The sequence below is a fragment of the Cicer arietinum genome, chromosome 8, assembly GCF_000331145.2.
Source record: "Cicer arietinum cultivar CDC Frontier isolate Library 1 chromosome 8, Cicar.CDCFrontier_v2.0, whole genome shotgun sequence".
NCBI lineage: Eukaryota > Viridiplantae > Streptophyta > Magnoliopsida > Fabales > Fabaceae > Cicer > Cicer arietinum.
The window spans coordinates 611105-629918 of NC_021167.2; the positions used below are offsets into that span (position 1 = coordinate 611105).

General features: G+C 31.0%; 5 protein-coding genes across 6 annotated transcripts; 2 read left to right on the forward strand and 3 right to left on the reverse strand.

The window, feature by feature from the left end:
- Positions 1-298: 298 nt before the first annotated feature.
- Positions 299-4560, reverse strand: LOC101511091 (uncharacterized). Its single transcript, XM_004511395.4, has 10 exons — positions 4538-4560; positions 3818-3980; positions 3651-3748; positions 3476-3571; positions 3305-3377; positions 2635-2712; positions 2244-2397; positions 1062-1235; positions 720-779; positions 299-640 (listed from the first exon to the last, which is right to left on the reverse strand). Exons 2-10 carry the CDS (start codon positions 3946-3948, stop codon positions 530-532), a joined length of 975 nt encoding a protein of 324 aa, XP_004511452.1. The 5' UTR covers positions 3949-3980; positions 4538-4560; the 3' UTR covers positions 299-529.
- LOC101510324 (uncharacterized) lies at positions 4525-6952 on the forward strand. Its single transcript, XM_004511302.4, has one exon. It carries the CDS (start codon positions 4861-4863, stop codon positions 5929-5931), a length of 1071 nt encoding a protein of 356 aa, XP_004511359.1. The 5' UTR covers positions 4525-4860; the 3' UTR covers positions 5932-6952.
- LOC101510658 (ferredoxin C 1, chloroplastic) lies at positions 6406-7106 on the reverse strand. The gene has a single exon (XM_004511303.4). The coding sequence runs from the start codon at positions 6995-6997 to the stop codon at positions 6548-6550; it is 450 nt and encodes a 149-aa protein (XP_004511360.1). The 5' UTR covers positions 6998-7106; the 3' UTR covers positions 6406-6547.
- Positions 7107-8020: 914 nt separating this feature from the next.
- Positions 8021-12761, forward strand: LOC101510979 (cysteine synthase). Of its 2 annotated transcripts, none has more exons than XM_004511304.4 (11): positions 8021-8207; positions 8860-8932; positions 9060-9169; positions 9286-9343; positions 9860-10123; positions 10210-10347; positions 10487-10538; positions 10634-10713; positions 11483-11542; positions 11723-11803; positions 12435-12761. In XM_004511304.4, exons 2-11 carry the CDS (start codon positions 8891-8893, stop codon positions 12525-12527), a joined length of 978 nt encoding a protein of 325 aa, XP_004511361.1. In that variant the 5' UTR covers positions 8021-8207; positions 8860-8890; the 3' UTR covers positions 12528-12761. The 2 variants fall into 2 exon arrangements, with proteins under 2 accessions (XP_004511361.1, XP_004511362.1); XM_004511305.4 differs by lacking the exon at positions 8021-8207 and adding an exon at positions 8411-8536.
- A 77-nt stretch (positions 12762-12838) lies between these two features.
- Positions 12839-14589, reverse strand: LOC101511398 (geraniol 8-hydroxylase-like). The gene is made up of 2 exons (XM_004511396.4): positions 13634-14589; positions 12839-13533 (listed from the first exon to the last, which is right to left on the reverse strand). The coding sequence occupies exons 1-2, from the start codon at positions 14519-14521 to the stop codon at positions 12922-12924; spliced, it is 1500 nt and encodes a 499-aa protein (XP_004511453.1). The 5' UTR covers positions 14522-14589; the 3' UTR covers positions 12839-12921.
- Positions 14590-18814: the final 4225 nt, after the last annotated feature.

The following is an 18814-nucleotide window of genomic DNA, read 5'->3' on the forward strand; positions in this document are numbered from 1 at the left end:
GGTATTTCACAACAAATTTCCCTATCAGATCACAGTTTCATGTCTTGTGCTTCTGCTAGAATCATTTTAAAACAGTGTAAGAACAACATTTCAGAAATAAGATGCTTTGCTTTTCGACTTTTCCAGCAATTCCATAAAGTGAAAGTGTATCACATTTGAGGGATCGGAGGTAAGCATACCATTTATCTTTTTCTAACACTAAGGTGATGCCAATTTTGAATACTTTATAACTTGTCTTACACTCACAGTAATGGCACACAATATAAGGTTCACAATTCACCAATTATCAAGCAAATACTGACCGAAAAAATGTTACCGCAACCTTTGGCTAATTGGTTGGCAAAAGTCATTTATTGATTGTGTCACTTAAACACATTATATGAAAGCCTTCCGAAATTTTCCATTCATCACAGAAGAATAATTTTGATTAACTAGCACGGATGCTAAAATGTAAATGCAACTATTGCCACAAATACATTGCAATCAAAGCTACCATATAAACTGCAAATAAATGATACATCTTACAGTATTATAAAGCTGCTGATGACAGGTGTTTAGGGACACTTGGTAGCCAATACTCAAAAAAGGTCTTACAATCTTCCTCCGCATTAGAGAGACCAGCAAGAGGAGTAACCGTAATCTTTTCAAAGAAAAAAAAGATGTTTAGTATGGGTTATATTCAAATTAAATTACGCGTACATGCACACACACATACTCACATAGCCCGCCTTCAATGATCTGTAATCTGTATCATCATGATCAAGTATGGGACCTCTTACCTACAAAAGTTAAAAGATTACTACATCATGATTCATTGGGTAAATAGGAGGCAAGGAGGATTAGGAAATGTCCATCCAAGTAAGATTCTTTAGATACTACTCATCTACTTCAGAAGTCGATAAAACTGAATACTTACAATCTTTACTCTCATATGTTTAGAATAAGTTCAATAACAGCATATTTAAGCACAATATTAAGCTGTGTTATTATACAATATGCTACATACAAATGAAATATTGTTGAGACTTTAAGTTGTAAAAAGAAAATGGAAATGAACCCACCTCTCTCACAAATGAAAGATTTTCAGGTGATACAGATGATGTACCAAAGTTCTTAGGTATATCCGCATCTGTATTGGTCATATCAGATGACATTCTTCGTCCTTCTGTCTGAGAGGTGACTTGCCTCCATCCCATCTTAATGATACTTTTACCCTGCCTAGTTAGCTTGTAACCCTTTTTCATGTGCACAGACGACAACCAAAAAATTAGTTATAAAATATTTCATGACAAAACAATATATTCTTGTAGCAAAGTCAGCAATAGCAAGCCTTTGAATACAGTTGTAAACTTCATTCAATAAGTTGGATATGAAAATACAGGAGACAGATAATTAAAACAAAATCTCAACTGCTTGTAACCCTTTTTCAGGTGCACAGATGACAACCAAAAAATTAGTTATAAAATATTTCACGACAAAACAATATATGCTTGTAGCAAAGTCAGCAATAGCAAGCCTTTGAATACAGTTGTAAACTTCATTCAATAAATTGGATATGAAAATACAGGAGACAGATGATTAAAACAAAATCTCAACGGCTCAACACTTGACAACAAACCAAGTATTAAACTACATCTTTTTGTAACAAGGGCAGTCCAGTGTTGCAACGTTTCCAATGGTTTGGGGGCATTGGAAAGGTCATATATGCACACCCCATAAGCAGAGAGGCTGCACCCACAAGAAGTCACCGTTTTGAATCAATTGATGATGCAGTAGTATATCTTGTCATGAAATCAGGAAGCTTTTTTGGATTTTACACACCCAAATCATATTTATCCAAAACTATATAAATTCCACAAATTATAATAAGAAAAAAGACTGCATTTTCTTAACCAGTTATGGAGTCTTTCTTAATCATCAGATAGGTCTAGTCAACTCCTTACGAAAAGGAAATAATAGGTGTCGTTTATTGGACATAACTATGACAGGTTCATGGAGGCAAGGCATCATTCTAGCAGACAAAACACGGCTATCTGGCTATATATCATAATAGATTCATGACAACAGTTTATCACAAGCTAAACATATACAACAACATGAACAACCACCAATCTTTTTCCTACTAGGTGAGGTCGACTACATGGATCAATCAATGCCACACTTTTCTACCATGTATTAAATCAAAAGAACCATTTACCTCTAAATCACAAGCTAAATATATTGCAAGATTACAATATACCTACCTTATGGTTAGCAACATTGTTTGGCACATCTATATTCAAAAAACATTTTCTAGGGTAGCTTTGATTCTTTATCTCAGCCAGTACGGAGTTTATGATTGGTATGCAAACTTGTGCAGCAAGCGCATAGTCATGTGGGTTACTCTTTCCTTCAACCCTGGACATAGAGTAGCCTTCAAATGGTCAAACATGATAATGAAAATTTGTTGCTATAGAAGGATACGGATGAAAGATTAGTGGAATAACTTATAAAGCCAGTAAGCCATAATACTCAAGACATTAATTCATTATCAGTTACAATTATAAGCAAATAGACTAGTTTCAAAATTCAACTCAGAACAAATATTCAAGATAAATCCAGCAATATTTCCACAGAAGCATGTTGCAAATATACCAGTCATATGAAATGGATATAGAAGGGATGTCATTGAAGAAGGCCTCTCGAGCTCCAGCTACAGTGCCTGAGTAAACACTGAAAGGGAATTAGTCAGAACAGCTACAGACAAAATTTTCGTTATGGTAATAACTATTAAGTAATAACTACTTTTGTCATTTGAAATTAACAGAATTTTTTTAACAGGTATGCTTACATCATTTATGTATTGACCATGAGAAATATTGTAACCAATGTAAATAATTTCTTTGGGAAAATAATTATTACAAACAAATTTCTATAAATTTATTACAATATTTTCAATGAAAAAATAAAAGAGGTTTAAGGTTAGATAATAAAAGAATTGAAAATGAAATTAATATAAAATCGTGACTCAATACATAGAAATTTCAAACACGAAAGAAAAGATCATTTACAAATGGATGACGTCAATTTTGACATGATCATCAGAAGAAAGAGGGCTTCAGATCCTAGCTCTTATTTCACTCTCTTGGGAACATGCATTCATTTTAAACTCATAAAGACTCCATTGCAGTTAAGCATTTGAAATTTTGTGAGGATGACTAAGAGCCCATCTTGGCTATCTAGCTTAATTAAGCATTTATTCAATGAGCAATTCTAAACACTCCCTAAATTGTGAGAACATGGGGAAGAAAATGGTGATACATACATGTGATAGCCGCAGTTGCTACCCCTATTTATGCCACTGATTACCTGTTTAAATAAATTGGAAGGCACATAAACTTCTTAACAAATGCTTATAAAATAAGATTATAAGAAATATTGAAAGAATCACGTAATAACAACTATGAGATCTTTTCATTAGCTCTCATTTAATTACTCTCTATAAAGACGCATATAATTAAAGACTTAATTGAAATTGAAAGAGCAGAACAGAGGAGAGATATAACCAGATCGGGTGAATCAGCAGGAGTCCCTGCAAATCAAAGAACGAAAAGTGATTTAGAGTGTAAATGGAAAAGAAGAGAGTGAAAGAGAGTATGTAACTAACTAACCAGAAACTGCAAAGGAGGCGACGGTGCCGTGAATATTGACTTGTTTGGCGGATATAGAATGGAGCCATGTGATGCTGTGACTAACAGCTGATTTCTCGCTGAAAATGAAAATCAATTAATCTCAAATGTTGATTATTGCATCAACAAAAGTATCGGAGTTACGTTACCTATCGGGAGCACAGACTAGGACATTGAAAACATTGGTGTTGACCAGTGAGTCAACCAAAGCTCTTAAACCAGGCGCGTCGATCCCGTCGTCGTTCGTTATCATAATCGTTCCTCGCTTACCATCTTCCATCTTCAACGTTTTTGTTACTCACTGCAACTTCACTGCTATTCACCAATTTTTATTTAAGCTAAATGAATAACTATTAAAGAAAATATATATGAAAAAAAAAAAGAACACGAAATTCTTTTGACTAAAATATAACTTTAATTATTTATATTTTATTTAATTTTTATTTTTATTTTTTATTTTTTATTTTTTTTAATTAGTTTCAGTTTTTTATAATTTTTAATTCTTTTCAGTTTTCATCTTTTGTTTCAATTCTTTATCTTTTATTTTGATAATAATTTTAATTTTGTATTTTTTATAAAATTATATAAATTTATTATTTTACTTAAGATTAAAATAAATATTAATAAATAAAAAGGATTAAAATAAAAAATGTGATTAAAATAATATTAAATAAAAAATGTGATTAAAATAATATTAAATAAAAAATAAATCATCAAAATTATATTTTTATGAGAAATTTGTATAATATAACTAAAAACAAAATTTACAATATTTAGAAACTTAATTGTATAATTTAAAAAAATAAATAAAAAGGCAGATTGATTTTTTCAAAACAGAGATCATTGAAAAAAAAAAACGAAAAACTCACTCTATTATGCATATGAATAAAATAGCAGAGAAAGGACTACCGAGCTTCTTTAGTTTATTAAGGGTTCGAGTAACAAGAAGCTTCTGGTAGTCACCAACGAGCTTAGCGACACGGGATTCCACTCCGTTTCTAATTTCATTCAGATACTCCAGTCTCCATTCTTCGTTGTCCATTGATTGAAGAAAGCACACCAACTATTCGACGTTTTGCTTCTGTGGCCATTTTTCACATTTTGGGCTGCAGAAGTTATTATCTTGGAAACTTGGCCATCTTCCACTTGTTTTTACTTTATAATAACTGCTTTTCTTTTCAAAACTGTGATCATGATATTTTCCATGTTTGCAAGAAAAGGTGCTTCCATATACAATCAAAATATTATCTTCAAGTTGAGGGGATTCAATATCGGCTTCAAGTCCCTCACCACTCTTCCCAATAAGGATCATGGGGCTGCACTAAGTTCTCTATCTGACCCACCCTCTGAATATAATTCTAATACTAGCCTTCATCTTTCCCACTTTTTCTCCAACTCCAATCACAAATCAAATGGATTTGACATCGAGCTTGTGGACAGTGATGCTTGGAGGGTCTCATCTGTTGTGGCACAAGCTTGGCAAGGAAGGGATTTAGCTGCATCAGTAGACAGTTCTTGTGATCAACATATAATTGATGAACTCGTTGATGCTCGTTCCTCACATGTTGAGGATGAACTCGATTTTGAAGACATTGATAATATGAGAGTTCGTGGTAATCTGTTCTATAAGCTTGAGCGCAGTTCCATGGAGTTTGAAGAGTATAATTTAGAATTCTACAAGAAAAAATCATCCAAGAAAAAAAATGACAAGACTGAGGTTATCGACAAAGGTAAAGCTAAAGCTAAATCCACGCTGAATGCGACTTCCAAGGATAAGAAGCTTCCCAAAGTTGATGAATTGGGAAGAAGTAGTAAAAGTGTTATGGCACAGATGGATGAAACCAATGATGTGTCTTCTCATGTGAACAAGAGACAGAGGATTCCCACTTTTAACCAGCTTACAGGTCCTTATCATGAACCATTTTGCTTGGACATTTATATATCAAAAGCCTCTGTTCGGGCCTGCATTGTTCATAGGGTAACTAGCAAGGTTGTTGTTGTGGCACATTCTATTTCCAAGGACCTCAAGTTTGACCTGACTTCTACCAAGAACAAAACCACTTGTGCTGCTGTGGGGAAAATTCTGGCTCAGAGAGCATTGGCTGATGATATTCATGATGTGATTTATACTCCAAGGAAAGGAGAAAGGGTTGAGGGGAAGCTTCAGATTGTTCTTAAGTCCATCATTGATGGTGGCATTAATGTGAAGTTAAAGATTAAACAACGACCAAAGAAGAAGTCTTTCAGCTCACATTTGACCTAGCTAGGGCCATGCTTGTTCAGTGGATACAGTATATTGGCCATGGTTATATGGTGATATATGTGAGGGAATGAACTATTTAAATTTGATTTCTCTGTAGTTAGAGGATCTGGCATTCACCCAGAATGACCATTTTACGGTCCAAAAAAATACAGATTTTCATTTGATAACATTTAAAATATTGAGTTTGAATCTAGATTGTTCGAAACGACTACCAATATTTTGACTACGTGAATACAGGACCCGTGTAGTTTATACTCAGAAGGAGATCGAGATCTTATCATTAGGCTAGGGGGGTAATATTTTAAAGTACATTTGGCAACCGCCAACTTCTTGTACCATTTTAGATCCCACCATTGTAGTAGTATGTGAAAAGGTTTAGTATTTAATAAATGAAGTTGTATGAGATGTGTGATCATGCATAAATTATGCTATGATATATCTATTATAATTTGTGTTAGATGTTCTATTTCATCATGCATCAATAAAAATCCATATAATTGAAGTAACTTGGCAAAGCAGAGCGACAGTATCAATTATCAATTATAAGAAATAAGAAACAATCAAAAGACTCAATTCTACTGAAAGGGGCCAATTACATTCAAAACTGAAAACTAGATTAGTCATTGGCTGTGGCTAACTGCATTGAGAGTAACTCATCCTCTGGTATAGTCCTAAAATGACAATCAGATCGAGGGTAAGAAGCACACAATAGTGCATATCCACGCTCCACAACATCATCACTGAGCATTCCATCACTCTGATCAACAGAGCCACTGATAAGCTTAGCAGGGCAAGTCATGCAAACTCCAAGCTTGCAGTCATGTGGCACAGACAAGCCAGAATCCAATGCCTTTGATAGTATGGTCTCGTCAGGTTCAACTTCAAGCTGTGTAGTTTGGCCCTCATGTTCAATCACCACTTTATAAGAAGACCTCACAGTGACAGTGAGTGGCCGTGAACCTGAACCAAGGCGTGGCCTTGTGTTGAGCTGAAAAGCAGAGGGGAGCTTAGTTGTGGGGTGCTTCTGTTTGAAAAAAGTGAAGGATGTAAATTGAAGGGTTGCCATGTTTTGGGTTTGGTGTTCGAAAAACCAACTGTAAAGTGTTTCTGAGATGGGGTTGAAAGGATAAGAGTTGTGGTTGTGGTGAGGGCTTGTGACTTGTGAGGATTTTACTCTTTTGTACACACCTTGCAACTATGGATTAATCTTTCAAAGGGAGTAAACAATGAAATATGACATGACAAAATTATTTTGAAATATGTAATTTATTATTATTTTAGTCATGTAATTTATTAACTAAATTATTATTTGAACTAGTAAAATACTGATTCATTTGTTCTTACGTCAGTTGGTTATTATATTAAAATCGATATTATATAATATTAAAGTATTTAAAAATTATTATAAAATTTTATGAAACTTTAAGTAAAACTATTTAAATATAATATGTTTCTTTTACAAATAAAAATATTTATACATATAAAGTCATTTATTTATTTATTTATTTTAAAAGATACACTCTCATTTATTTGTAAAAACATTATATATGCTACTCTATTTTTTACTATAAAATAAATAGAACTAATTTTTATTTATCATAAAATAAATAAAATTACTTAAAAAATAATAAATTTAAATTATCCCCCTATACAAAGTATATATATTGTTTCAGAAAAAAATGCTAAATGACTTTTAGATGAAGAAAAAATATAAAAAATCGAACTGATTTAAACAACTTATTTCAACCAAATTGTAAAATCAATTTATTAACTTAAAGAATCAGTTTGATTCGAGTTACAGTCAATATGGTTTAAAATTGAAATTTATAATTTTTAAATGGTCTATAATAAATTTCTTCACAAAGGATCAATCATAGATCAATCATAAATAAATATTTAAGAATCATAAAAAATTTGAATAACCGTCGATAGTATTTTTTTCATAAGTAATAGTTAGTAACCGATTGTCAACTTTATGATGTTGATTTAATAGAAAATATATATTTAGTTTCTTTGCTTTTATTAAAATATCTAAAAATGAAGATGACAATTATACCATCTTTGAAATTTTAAATATTTTTCTAATAATAATTCATAGTGATCTGTATTAAAATTTGTCATTGCCGAGGAAGAATATTTGATTATTTTAGGACAAAGGTGAAAGTGATGTTATCATGATAATATAATTAAATAATTAATAATACCATCCATTGTTTGCTATAAACGTGTTCACCTCGGTTTAGTCACTGATTATTGTTCGTCATTTCTCAAGCCAGGTGATTTTTCTTTCCCTTTTTTGCTCTTTCGTTTATCTATAATCTTCTAATACACTAATTAAGCTCTGGATTGCTAATTAAATTAGGGTTTATTTGCCACTAATTATACATCTTTATTCATCAATAACAGTAGTTGACTTTTCGGACTCCTGAAACGGTGAGTATAATAGGGCTAATGAAAATGACCTACCGAATATTATTATTACTATCTGTGCTTAAATTAATATAATAGGAATTTTTGTTCTTATCGTTTGGTTCCTTATATATTCGATTTATTTGAGGCACTGATATTTCATATGACAAGTTATAGATTTTCGTTTCCGATAAAGGTGATGCCATGAAAATATTGCAATATTGCATTTGATTTTAGCTGAACTGGATTGAATTTTTGTGTTTTGATTAGCTTTGAATTTTCATATTTTTGTTTCATTTGCCAATGAATTATTGAAATACTGCATTTACTAATATTTTTGTTTTATTAGTTTTGAATTTTCAAGATTTTTTTTTTCATTTGCCAAGAAAAAGATGAGCTTATTTGTTTTTTCTGTGTTGAGAAATGATTCAGATTCCGTTACTATAGAGTACTGATAGCACTGTGGATTGGATGTTGGAATTTGTGGCTGTTATGCTAATAGTTTTTCTTGGTTGTCAGCTTTTTGCATTGTAGTGAGTGAGCTGATACCATGGCGGTTGAAAGGTCTGGAATTGCCAAAGATGTTACAGAAGTGAGTTGGTGTTCCTTGATGCCTATTTTTTGTATGATCTTTGTAGCTAAGATTCGTCCCTATTGATAGTGTTCTCTGGTAGATAATAACATAGTGTTGTCTGATATGGTGATATTTGTTTGTGTAGTTGATTGGCAAAACCCCATTAGTATATCTAAATAGACTTGCGGATGGTTGTGTGGCTCGGATTGCTGCCAAACTGGAATTGATGGAGCCATGCTCTAGTGTAAAAGACAGGTAACTATTTTTTCATCTTACAAGTATTGATTCTGAGTTTTTTTTTGCTCATGCTTTTGGTAGAATTGTTTTAGACATGGGTTTTTGTGATTATGTGCTTGTTTACTTGAACACAGGATTGGGTATAGTATGATTGCTGATGCAGAAGAGAAGGGGCTTATCACACCTGGACAGGTTGGTATACCTTGTTAATTAAAGAAAAGTGATGCTAGTAATAGATTAGTAAAGGTTTCTTCTTTGAAACAGTGCTTTGTACTGTGATAACTTTTGTTACGGCGTAAATGGTTATCTTTATTTACTCATTGTGTGTGTGAATCGCGGCTTCTTTCAAAATCCTTCAAGTATGAAGAAGTAGGACAATAGTAGTGAATTAAAATATTCCACATAGTAGATATGTAGGATAACGACCTGTACAACTTTCCTTCAAGAGAACACACTTTTGGCTGGATTATCATTTTTGATGAAGGTTTATATCATATGTGTAAAGTTTTCATCCAAATTTAAATAAAAAGTGAATCTTCTGCTTTAAAAATAATTACATAATGAATTTTATGTTACTATCTAGTAGTCATTTTAGATCTTGATAATAAATCATATATTTTTGCAACTGATATGTATAATGCTTAGAAGTGGGAAGGAAAAGAAAGGAATTTTGGCTACTAATTTATTGTTTCTCTTATTTGACTGAAGAGTGTCCTCATTGAACCAACAAGTGGTAATACTGGCATTGGATTAGCCTTTATGGCAGCGGCCAAGGGTTACAAGCTCATAATTACGATGCCTGCTTCAATGAGTCTTGAAAGAAGAATCATTCTATTGGCTTTTGGAGCTGAATTGGTTCTGACAGATCCTGCAAAGGGAATGAAAGGAGCTGTTCAGAAAGCTGAAGAGATACTGGCTAAGACACCCAATGCCTACATACTTCAGCAATTTGAAAACCCTGCCAATCCCAAGGTATATAAACTCATTTGCTTTATAACTGGCACACTGGATTCTCGACACTTTGAGCAATATATATTGTTAGTTTGTTACTGTTGCAGGTACATTATGAAACCACAGGTCCAGAGATATGGAAAGGCACAGAAGGGAAAGTTGACGCATTTGTTTCTGGGATAGGTACTGGTGGTACCATAACAGGTGCTGGGAAATATCTTAAAGAGCAAAATCCCAATATTAAGGTTAATTTTTCTACCTAAATATATGTTTGAATAAATTTAGGGAGACTGGAGACAAGATTTAACCGAACAATGTACATATCTATACTATACCTATGTCATTCTCTTTTATATGCTCTTAACTTCATTTCTCTTTTTGTAGCTGGTTGGTGTGGAACCGGTGGAGAGTCCAGTGCTCTCAGGGGGAAAGCCTGGTGAGTCAAAAATCTTATGTAATAATGTAGTTTTTCAACATCATTTCTCTTTCTGTGTTGTTGATAATTTGCAATTTGCTGCTGTAAATGTTCAGGTCCTCACAAGATTCAAGGGATTGGTGCTGGCTTTGTTCCTGGTGTCTTAGAAGTCAATCTTATTGATGAAGTCATTCAAGTAAGCTTAAACAACTTGTGGATAATCATCCCATTATTCAAGAGTTTGTGTGTAATCATTCTTCAAAAAATATAATGTATGAAATTCTGTTTTTGAAAATGCTATCTAAATTTTTATGAAGGTGGGACGATTCACGTGTCCATAGTCATTGCATCTGATTGTTGATGACTTATTGACCTTCTTAAACTCTCAATTCTTAGATACAGATTTGATAGTTTATTTTGTCTTATAGATTTGATAATATTGAATTATTGATACCTATTGGTCATTTCCAGATTGAGAACCCTTTCAATTAAATTGTGATATAAACTTGAAGTAAAGTTCTAAAGCATTATGGTTATCCTCATTCCTACGAAAGTTATGACTAGGAGCAAAGTTCTAGTTTGACCGTAAACCACAGTTTTTGAATGCTAATTTACACCATCTAATCTTGTTAGACTTAATGTGGAATGAAGTTGAACAGTTCTACATTGAGAATGGAATCATGGATAGCTTTGAAGACTGGATGCTGATTTTAGGGTCATAAATATAAATATGGACAAATTATGATTTGGTAGATCAAGTATTTTGAATTATTAACGCCAGTTACGATCTTTCACAATTGAATTTTTATCATATACACTATTGAGTTAGTTTAAAAGAAATTTAAATTCCAAAGTTAAGATTGTAATTGATGGTTTGTTTAGAAGGATAACAAATATCTCATCATTTTGCAATAGTTGTCAACATTTAATATTTCATTTAACCAGATATATGTATAATTTGGCAGATATCAAGTGATGAAGCAATAGAAACTGCAAAGCTTCTTGCGCTTAAAGAAGGCCTTTTTGTAAGTTCTAAACCTATATAAAAACAGCTAAGAGTCAGCGTGTTGTTGTCTTAATATCTACTTTGTCGAACTTCTTTTGTTATTGGTAGTTGGATGTGGAGAAAAAAACAAGAACTGGTCATGGAATTCTGCATTCCAATTTTGTAGTTTACCGAACCTCTTACTTTGATATTGTTGTAGGTGGGAATATCTTCTGGAGCTGCAGCAGCCGCTGCCATTAAGATAGCCAAAAGGCCAGAAAATGCTGGGAAGCTTATTGTTGTAAGTTGATCCTAAAATTTTAGTTCAAGTATTTAGAAATATCAAGTTTCATAAAGCGACAAAAGTGGTTATAATCGTTAAGCATAATGTTCAACTAAGAGCTAATGATCTCTTAGACTGCATTGACAGCATGATATTACGGATGGGAAAACCTTTTAGAGATGAAAGGATTGCAAAGAACTGATGCTTTTTCTTTATTTTTAATTTAAGAAAAATGAAGACAACTAGGCAGATCCACTATTACAATCTGATATCATTGGTTGTTACTCGTAAGTCATACCAACCTATAGGCCATTAATGAATTCAGATTTCCTACAGCCAGAGATTCCACATAGTCAGCGGTTTGAAGCAGTTGGATTAAAGATCAAGCTGCTCAAATTTCTAGTTTGTTTTTAAATTGATTTACCAAACTTAAAATTACAGCCTTGAACCAGCATATCTAAGCTGTTGACTTTGTAAATGCGTGGAATCTCTCTATCCACAGAAAATTTGAATTCAATAAAGAAATGGTGTAGGTGGTATGATTTTGTAGCTTAAGAACTAGCTAATATAATTTCACCTTTCTACTTATTTATTTTACTTGCATGATTCTATAAGGTCGATGCCTAATTTCCATTTTGACATGTTGCAGGTCGTTTTTCCAAGCTTTGGGGAGAGGTACTTGTCCTCTGTGCTATTTGAGTCAGTGAGACGTCAAGCTGAAACCATGACTTTCGAGCCCTGAATTATTGTTTTGTTCAAGGCTTGAAATTGCTTTGCTTCTATTTTTTGTTGAAAATTTTAATGTAATTGACTATTGACTCTCCAAATTACTGTTTTGTGGTTCTGAAATAAAACTTGCTTTAGAAGGCTCAAAATATATCATCTCCTAAGCCGAATGGAATACATTTGGCATTTGAGTTGAGAGTGTATACTGTCTTTCTTATGGTGCTTTATCAAAAGAACACTATGATACTAATATAGCCTACCAAAATTACAAGGCACATCACTAATCAATATAATTAATTAGTTGAATTGGATGGACAGTCACTGAAATTGTGACAAAAAAATTATGTTTATTTTTTCAACAGAGCAAATAAAAAATATTAGACACAATTTAAAGGTAGATGCATGCCAATTTAAAAGTTTATTTTGACGGGAACAACTCTCAGGGGTTGAGCCTTCTGTAAGGTGATCCCAAACTTGTCATCTATATCTACATCTTCTATACTCATACCATCTTCAAGCTTCCAATCAAAGGTGTTGATTAATGAACCCAACATCAAGAGCAGCATTCTCATAGCCAGCTGCATGCCCGGGCAAATTCTCCGTCCACCACCAAAGGGTGCAAGTTCGAAATTCCTACCTTTAACGTCAATATCTGACACTAAAAACCTTTCTGGATAAAACAAATTGGGATTGCCCCATATGCTAGAATCTCTGCCAATAGTCCACACGTTCACTAACACTTGTGCATCCTTTGGGATAATATAGCCACAAATGTTTACGTCTCTGTCAGCTTTTCGAGGGAGTAAAAGTGGAACCGGAGGATGCAAGCGGAATGTCTCTTTTAGTATAGCTTGCAAGTATGGAAGTTTGGTGATGTCTGATTCCTCAACAGGTTTACCTCTGCCAATGGTTAACTCAAGTTCTTTTGTTGCTTTTGACATAACCTCTGGATTGAGTACTAACTCTGTCATAGCCCATTCTAGTGTAGACGTTGTTGTATCAGTCCCCGCAACAAATAGATCCTAATGAGTCATAACTCCAAAGTCAGAGTAAGAAAAATATTTATATTCATATCATATGGTTAAGTTTAATAAAAGAAAAAGAGAAGAGAATAATTCATACATGTGACAAATGTTCAATAATTGTTTTGTCCATCATCTTGTTCTCAGTAGAAATGTTGAGAAGTGCGTCTAACATGTCGTTGTGGCTGTCAACATTTGTGTTTTCCCTTAGCTTCAGCCTTTGGTTAACCAAGCGATCGAAAATGTCCAACACCTTCTCAACATTCTTAGCTTGGCGTCTTTTGATACCTTGCGGATCAACCCTTTTTAAGATAGGAAAATAATCCGCAAGGTTCGGTGTTCCAACAAATTTTGTGATATTTGTAACTAAGTCCTTAAACTCTCCTGCTATACCAGCAGACTGAACCAAATCTACAGAGAAAATGGTGTTTGATAGTAAATTTATGGTAGTCTTGAAAACTGCAGTACCAATGTCTACAGCTTCACCCTTTTGGCTACTTTCTTTGATTTCGGCGATGAGATGTTGCACTTTGTTACGTCTGACATCTTGGCTGGCATCAAGAGTCTTGTGTGCAAATAACTGACCATTGCATATTTTCCTCAAGTCTCTCCAAAGAGGGGTAACTGGCATGAATGCTAGGCTATAGTTTTCGTGGTTGAGAACCGATACAGATTGAGGAATGGTTCGGTTCGACAAGAAGTGATCATGGGTTAGTAGCACTTCTTTGGCCATCTCAGCTGAAGAGACAACAACAGTGGTAATTTGGCCTAGCTTCAAGCTCATTATAGGACCATGAAGCTTAGCAAGTTTGGCTAAGGATTTATGCGGCTTGTCGCCTAGTTCGAGAAGGTTTCCTATGATGGGAAGAGGAGAAGGTCCTGGTGGAAGCTTGTAGTTTGTTTTTCTAGTTTTTGAAACGAATGAACGTAGAACATGAATGATGATGCATATCAGCAGAATGATCAGTGCAAAACATACAAAATCCATCTCTAAGAGGGAAATATATTTGTAACAAAAGGAAATGATCAGAAAAAGAGGGTATGAAAGTGAAATGTTGATGCATGTTGGTTACTTGGTCACTCTTATTTATACATGAATCTGCAAACATGATGAAATTAAAATAATCCAAAGTCAAAAGACTAAAGAGTAAGGACTAAGAGTAATGACTTTTTCCAATTGTGTAGTCTTAGGAGCAAATGCAAATGGCCGGTTGAAGGTATTGTTATTAGCTGTAAAATAACTAAAGTTTTGAGGCTTTATATTATTTTCATGATGAAATTCCGCAAGACCTGGTCTTGTTATTTGGCTAGAAGCCTAAAACCAAATATGTTTCATTTTTTTTTATAAGAGTAAGACCAGTTCTTGTTGTTTATCTGGTTTAGTTCATGTGCCACTATCAACACAAATTAGTGGAATGGTATGCATGAGTTTGCTTTAAATGAAATTCTTTCTGATAATCATGTTATTCTGAATTTTCTCTAGTTTTGTCAAGACCAGTAGCAGTGTATAGACTATGAACTTGCGTTGAGCTTTTAACTTTTAAGATTGGGTCAAAACCCAACACGGCTTGAATATACAAATACATAATAATAAAAATGTTGTGAAAATCGATTATTATTATTGCTTTCGATACTTTAAACTGTTTATTATCTTATTTAACTTATTTTTCTATGTAACACATAGTTAAGAGGATTGTGGGGTACCCACACCATGCCATTTTCCATTATCATATGTAGCCACCAAATCTCTCAAGAAAAGTTATACTCTTACTAAACTTAAATATAAGAAGAAGAAAAAAATGCAAAATGTATTTGTTTAAATACATTTTGCATGTATTTAAATTCAAATTTCGGATGTAGTATATAATAAAAAACAGGAAAATAATTGACGGTGTATTAGAAAAAGTAATTTCTTGAAATACCTTGAACGTACCTTAAATAATAATTATGTAGTACAATTAATATTTGTGTACTATATAATATATCATATTTTTTATTATATATATATATATATATATCAATTTTGCATCACTATAATGACTCTTAAAATCTATATTTTTCACAAATATAATGAAACAAGATGGAAAAAGAAATTGTTAGAGGAAGTCATTAAAAAAATTAGGGATTAGAGGGATTAAAAGAGGGAAAAATTATTTAAAAACTAAGTAGAAAAGAATGAGGTGAAACATAAAAATACAAGAGAACTCTCTCTAAGGCTTACACATCAGCTTGTTGAGGTGAGATATGTTTGCACACGTAGAAAAAATTACTATGAGGTAGTACGATAGTTTGTTTTAAATATATATCATACATAGCACATATGACAATTTTAAGAGTATTATGGGTTTAATGCTTTTCTAACAAGCTAATCATGAATGCAAATTATTTTTTTGAATAGATCTTATGTTGCTATTTTGATTTAATGGTTTGTATAATTGATTTCTATTTTAAAATCTATTAAATATTTTATAACCAATTGCTATTATATATAAAATTAATTTTGGTGGACAATTTAAACAATTAATTGTAATTGATAGACATTCCAATTGAAACAAATATAGGACATTAGTCAATTATCTAAAAGATCCACATATACGGACGGAACATTTAAGAGATAAATATTTATTTGATTATTTTATGTGTCTTGAATTTATATGTTTTAGGGTTAAATAAATTTTTAGTCCCTATAAAATTTTACTATTCTACTTTTAGACTTTAAAAAAAATCGTCAACTTTTAGTCTTTAAAATTTTCGATTTTATTTTTTGTCTTTGATTTTATGGCAACTATTGTGTATTATTTGAATTTTTGGAAGATTTTTTCATTAATGTTTAAGTCATTATAAGAAAATTTCATACAAAAATTAAGAATTTTTTTAACAAACGAAAAATAAAATATGAATTGTTAAGTACAAAAAGATTAAAAATTCATATTTAAATCATCATTTGTTGAAAACTTATAATTTTTTTGCAAATAAGTTATTAAACATGTACTAAATATTAGTACAAATTATCATTCAAAAATTCAAAGGACACATAATAGTTAGTTTAAAATTAGGGACCTAAAATGAAAACAAATTTTTTTAAGGGATTCAAATTAAATGAAATTTTTTGTAGAGTCTAAAAACAAAATAGTGAGGTCTTATAGGGACTAAAATTTATTTAATTCTATACTTTATAAAAGAGAATTATAGAAAAAAAAACATTAAATAAATAAACTATTTAACATCTATTTAATTGTGACATTTCTATCATAAATAAAATATTGATATTTTATAGAGACTATGTGATGTTTTTTCTATTTGATAGAACAACAATCTAGCTTTTTTGTATTTTTATAATTTGTTAAATTTTTTTGAACTTAAATCTATCAATTTTATAAGGTATATATGTGATATAGATTTTATAAAATTTTAATATTTAATTTAATTGAATATATAATATATTTTTTAAAATACAAATAAAACATTCAATGTAAGAAAACAACCGCAAATTTGATGCTTAATTTAATTCAACTTATAATATATATATATATATATATCTACCTTGTTTGGAATATAGCCTTAATCCCGACTCTTATATATATATATATATATCATCAATATAAAAAAAAGATAACTATAATACACTAATTATAAATTTTTACACTTTAATTTTTTCATGTTATTTTTTTGGAAACAACTCGATAAAAAAGTTGTTGGAACGTATTGTTTGTATCGTTTAATGGATATGATATGATACGACAAAATATGATATGGAACAAGATAGAGACATAATAAAATAGGAATATAATAAAGAGTTATCATGTCATGCTTTTGACGTGTACATGATAATAAAATTAATTTATTATATTAAGTGTTTGATACACAACAAATAACTAAATAATATGATTTACATTTTGATAAAATAACAGATTTGTCCTTATAATCTATTTAATTTTTGCTTTCAAAATAATATTTATATATTTTTTTATAAATAAATAAATAATGCTAATAAAAATATAAATAATTTATAAAGTAATTATATATATATATATATATATATATATATATATATAAATACTTAGAAAAATTGTGATTTGTATTTCCGTAACACTTGAAGAATGACTTACTATTGTAAAAATTGTGATATATCTATCTATTACAATTGAAGAATAACTCACTATCATAAAAATTGTGATTTATCTGTCCATCACATTTGAAGAATGATTCAATGTCATAAAAATGTAAATAATTTATGAAGTAATTTTGTATACTTAACAAATCCGTCCATCACAATTGAAGAATGACTCATTATCATAAAAATTGTAATTTGTCTCTACATCACAATTGAAGAATGACTTCCTATCATAAAAATTGTGATTTTTCTATCTATCCCAATTTAAAAATAATTCACTATCATAACATCAACTAGGTTGATTAAACTATCTAAAAATTATTACCTTATTTTCTCTATATACTGGATTTCTAATGATATAATTTTTATAAAACCAATTGAATAATCACTCACTGTCATAAAAATTATTTTGTATAATCCAATCATCTCTAAAAATATTTATCATAACATTATTATTACTATTATTATTTTGTTATTTTGAATTTATATTTATTTATATATAAAAATATCATGATTATTATTATTAATATTATTATTATTAATATTATTAATATTATTATTATTATTATTATTATTATTATTATTATTATCTATCAACACAAATATATAAGAGAAAAAAAATAATTATTCTCTCTCAATTTTATCAATCAAATTTTGTAGAATTAGTATATAAAAAAGTAATTAGGCGCTAAATGTGATAGCTATGATTCACAGAGTTTTTGACAGACGGTTAACATTTAGAGAATTAAATGTTACAAGTTAAAAATAATTGGAGCATAAATTCATGTTGTTTGATAAGTCACCAAAATTGAACTCTTAACTCTCTGGTGGAATCGTTGTTCTTTGATCGATTTTTTCATCACCTGTTCTATTTTTTGAAATATAAGTAAAAATAAATATACATTGATTCTGTAATGATTTTCTGTATTGTTAAATTCGTAGCCATATTAAATTAATATGGGAAATATACAATTTTTTGGATAAACTTTCCCACGTATTATGGTAGATTAGAAGTGCAGTAAATATATTGCACATAACTAAAGTATAAAATAAAAATAAATTTAACTATATTTTACGAGAATAAAAATAAAACAAGAAAAACTTTATTATTTTTAATTTTCAACTTCAGCCCTTGAATTCCCCTTGAATTCACAACATATTGTCACT

Bases quoted from the DNA above. Each gene is read 5' to 3' on its own strand.
- LOC101511091 (XM_004511395.4), bottom strand. From the start codon at position 3,948: ATGGAAGATGGTAAGCGAGGAACGATTATGATAACGAACGACGACGGG. The intron at 2,398-2,634 runs GTATATTTGCAA...CTCTATGTCCAG, and splicing joins ATATCCATTTCATATGACTG to GGTTGAAGGAAAGAGTAACC. The intron at 780-1,061 runs GTGGGTTCATTT...TAACTTTTGTAG, and splicing joins ATCTTTCATTTGTGAGAGAG to GTAAGAGGTCCCATACTTGA.
- LOC101510324 (XM_004511302.4), top strand. From the start codon at position 4,861: ATGATATTTTCCATGTTTGCAAGAAAAGGTGCTTCCATATACAATCAA.
- LOC101510658 (XM_004511303.4), bottom strand. From the start codon at position 6,997: ATGGCAACCCTTCAATTTACATCCTTCACTTTTTTCAAACAGAAGCAC.
- LOC101510979 (XM_004511304.4), top strand. From the start codon at position 8,891: ATGGCGGTTGAAAGGTCTGGAATTGCCAAAGATGTTACAGAA. The intron at 10,714-11,482 runs GTAAGCTTAAAC...ATAATTTGGCAG, and splicing joins TTATTGATGAAGTCATTCAA to ATATCAAGTGATGAAGCAAT. The intron at 11,804-12,434 runs GTAAGTTGATCC...GACATGTTGCAG, and splicing joins ATGCTGGGAAGCTTATTGTT to GTCGTTTTTCCAAGCTTTGG.
- LOC101511398 (XM_004511396.4), bottom strand. From the start codon at position 14,521: ATGGATTTTGTATGTTTTGCACTGATCATTCTGCTGATATGCATCATC. The intron at 13,534-13,633 runs GTATGAATTATT...ATGACTCATTAG, and splicing joins TTATTGAACATTTGTCACAT to GATCTATTTGTTGCGGGGAC.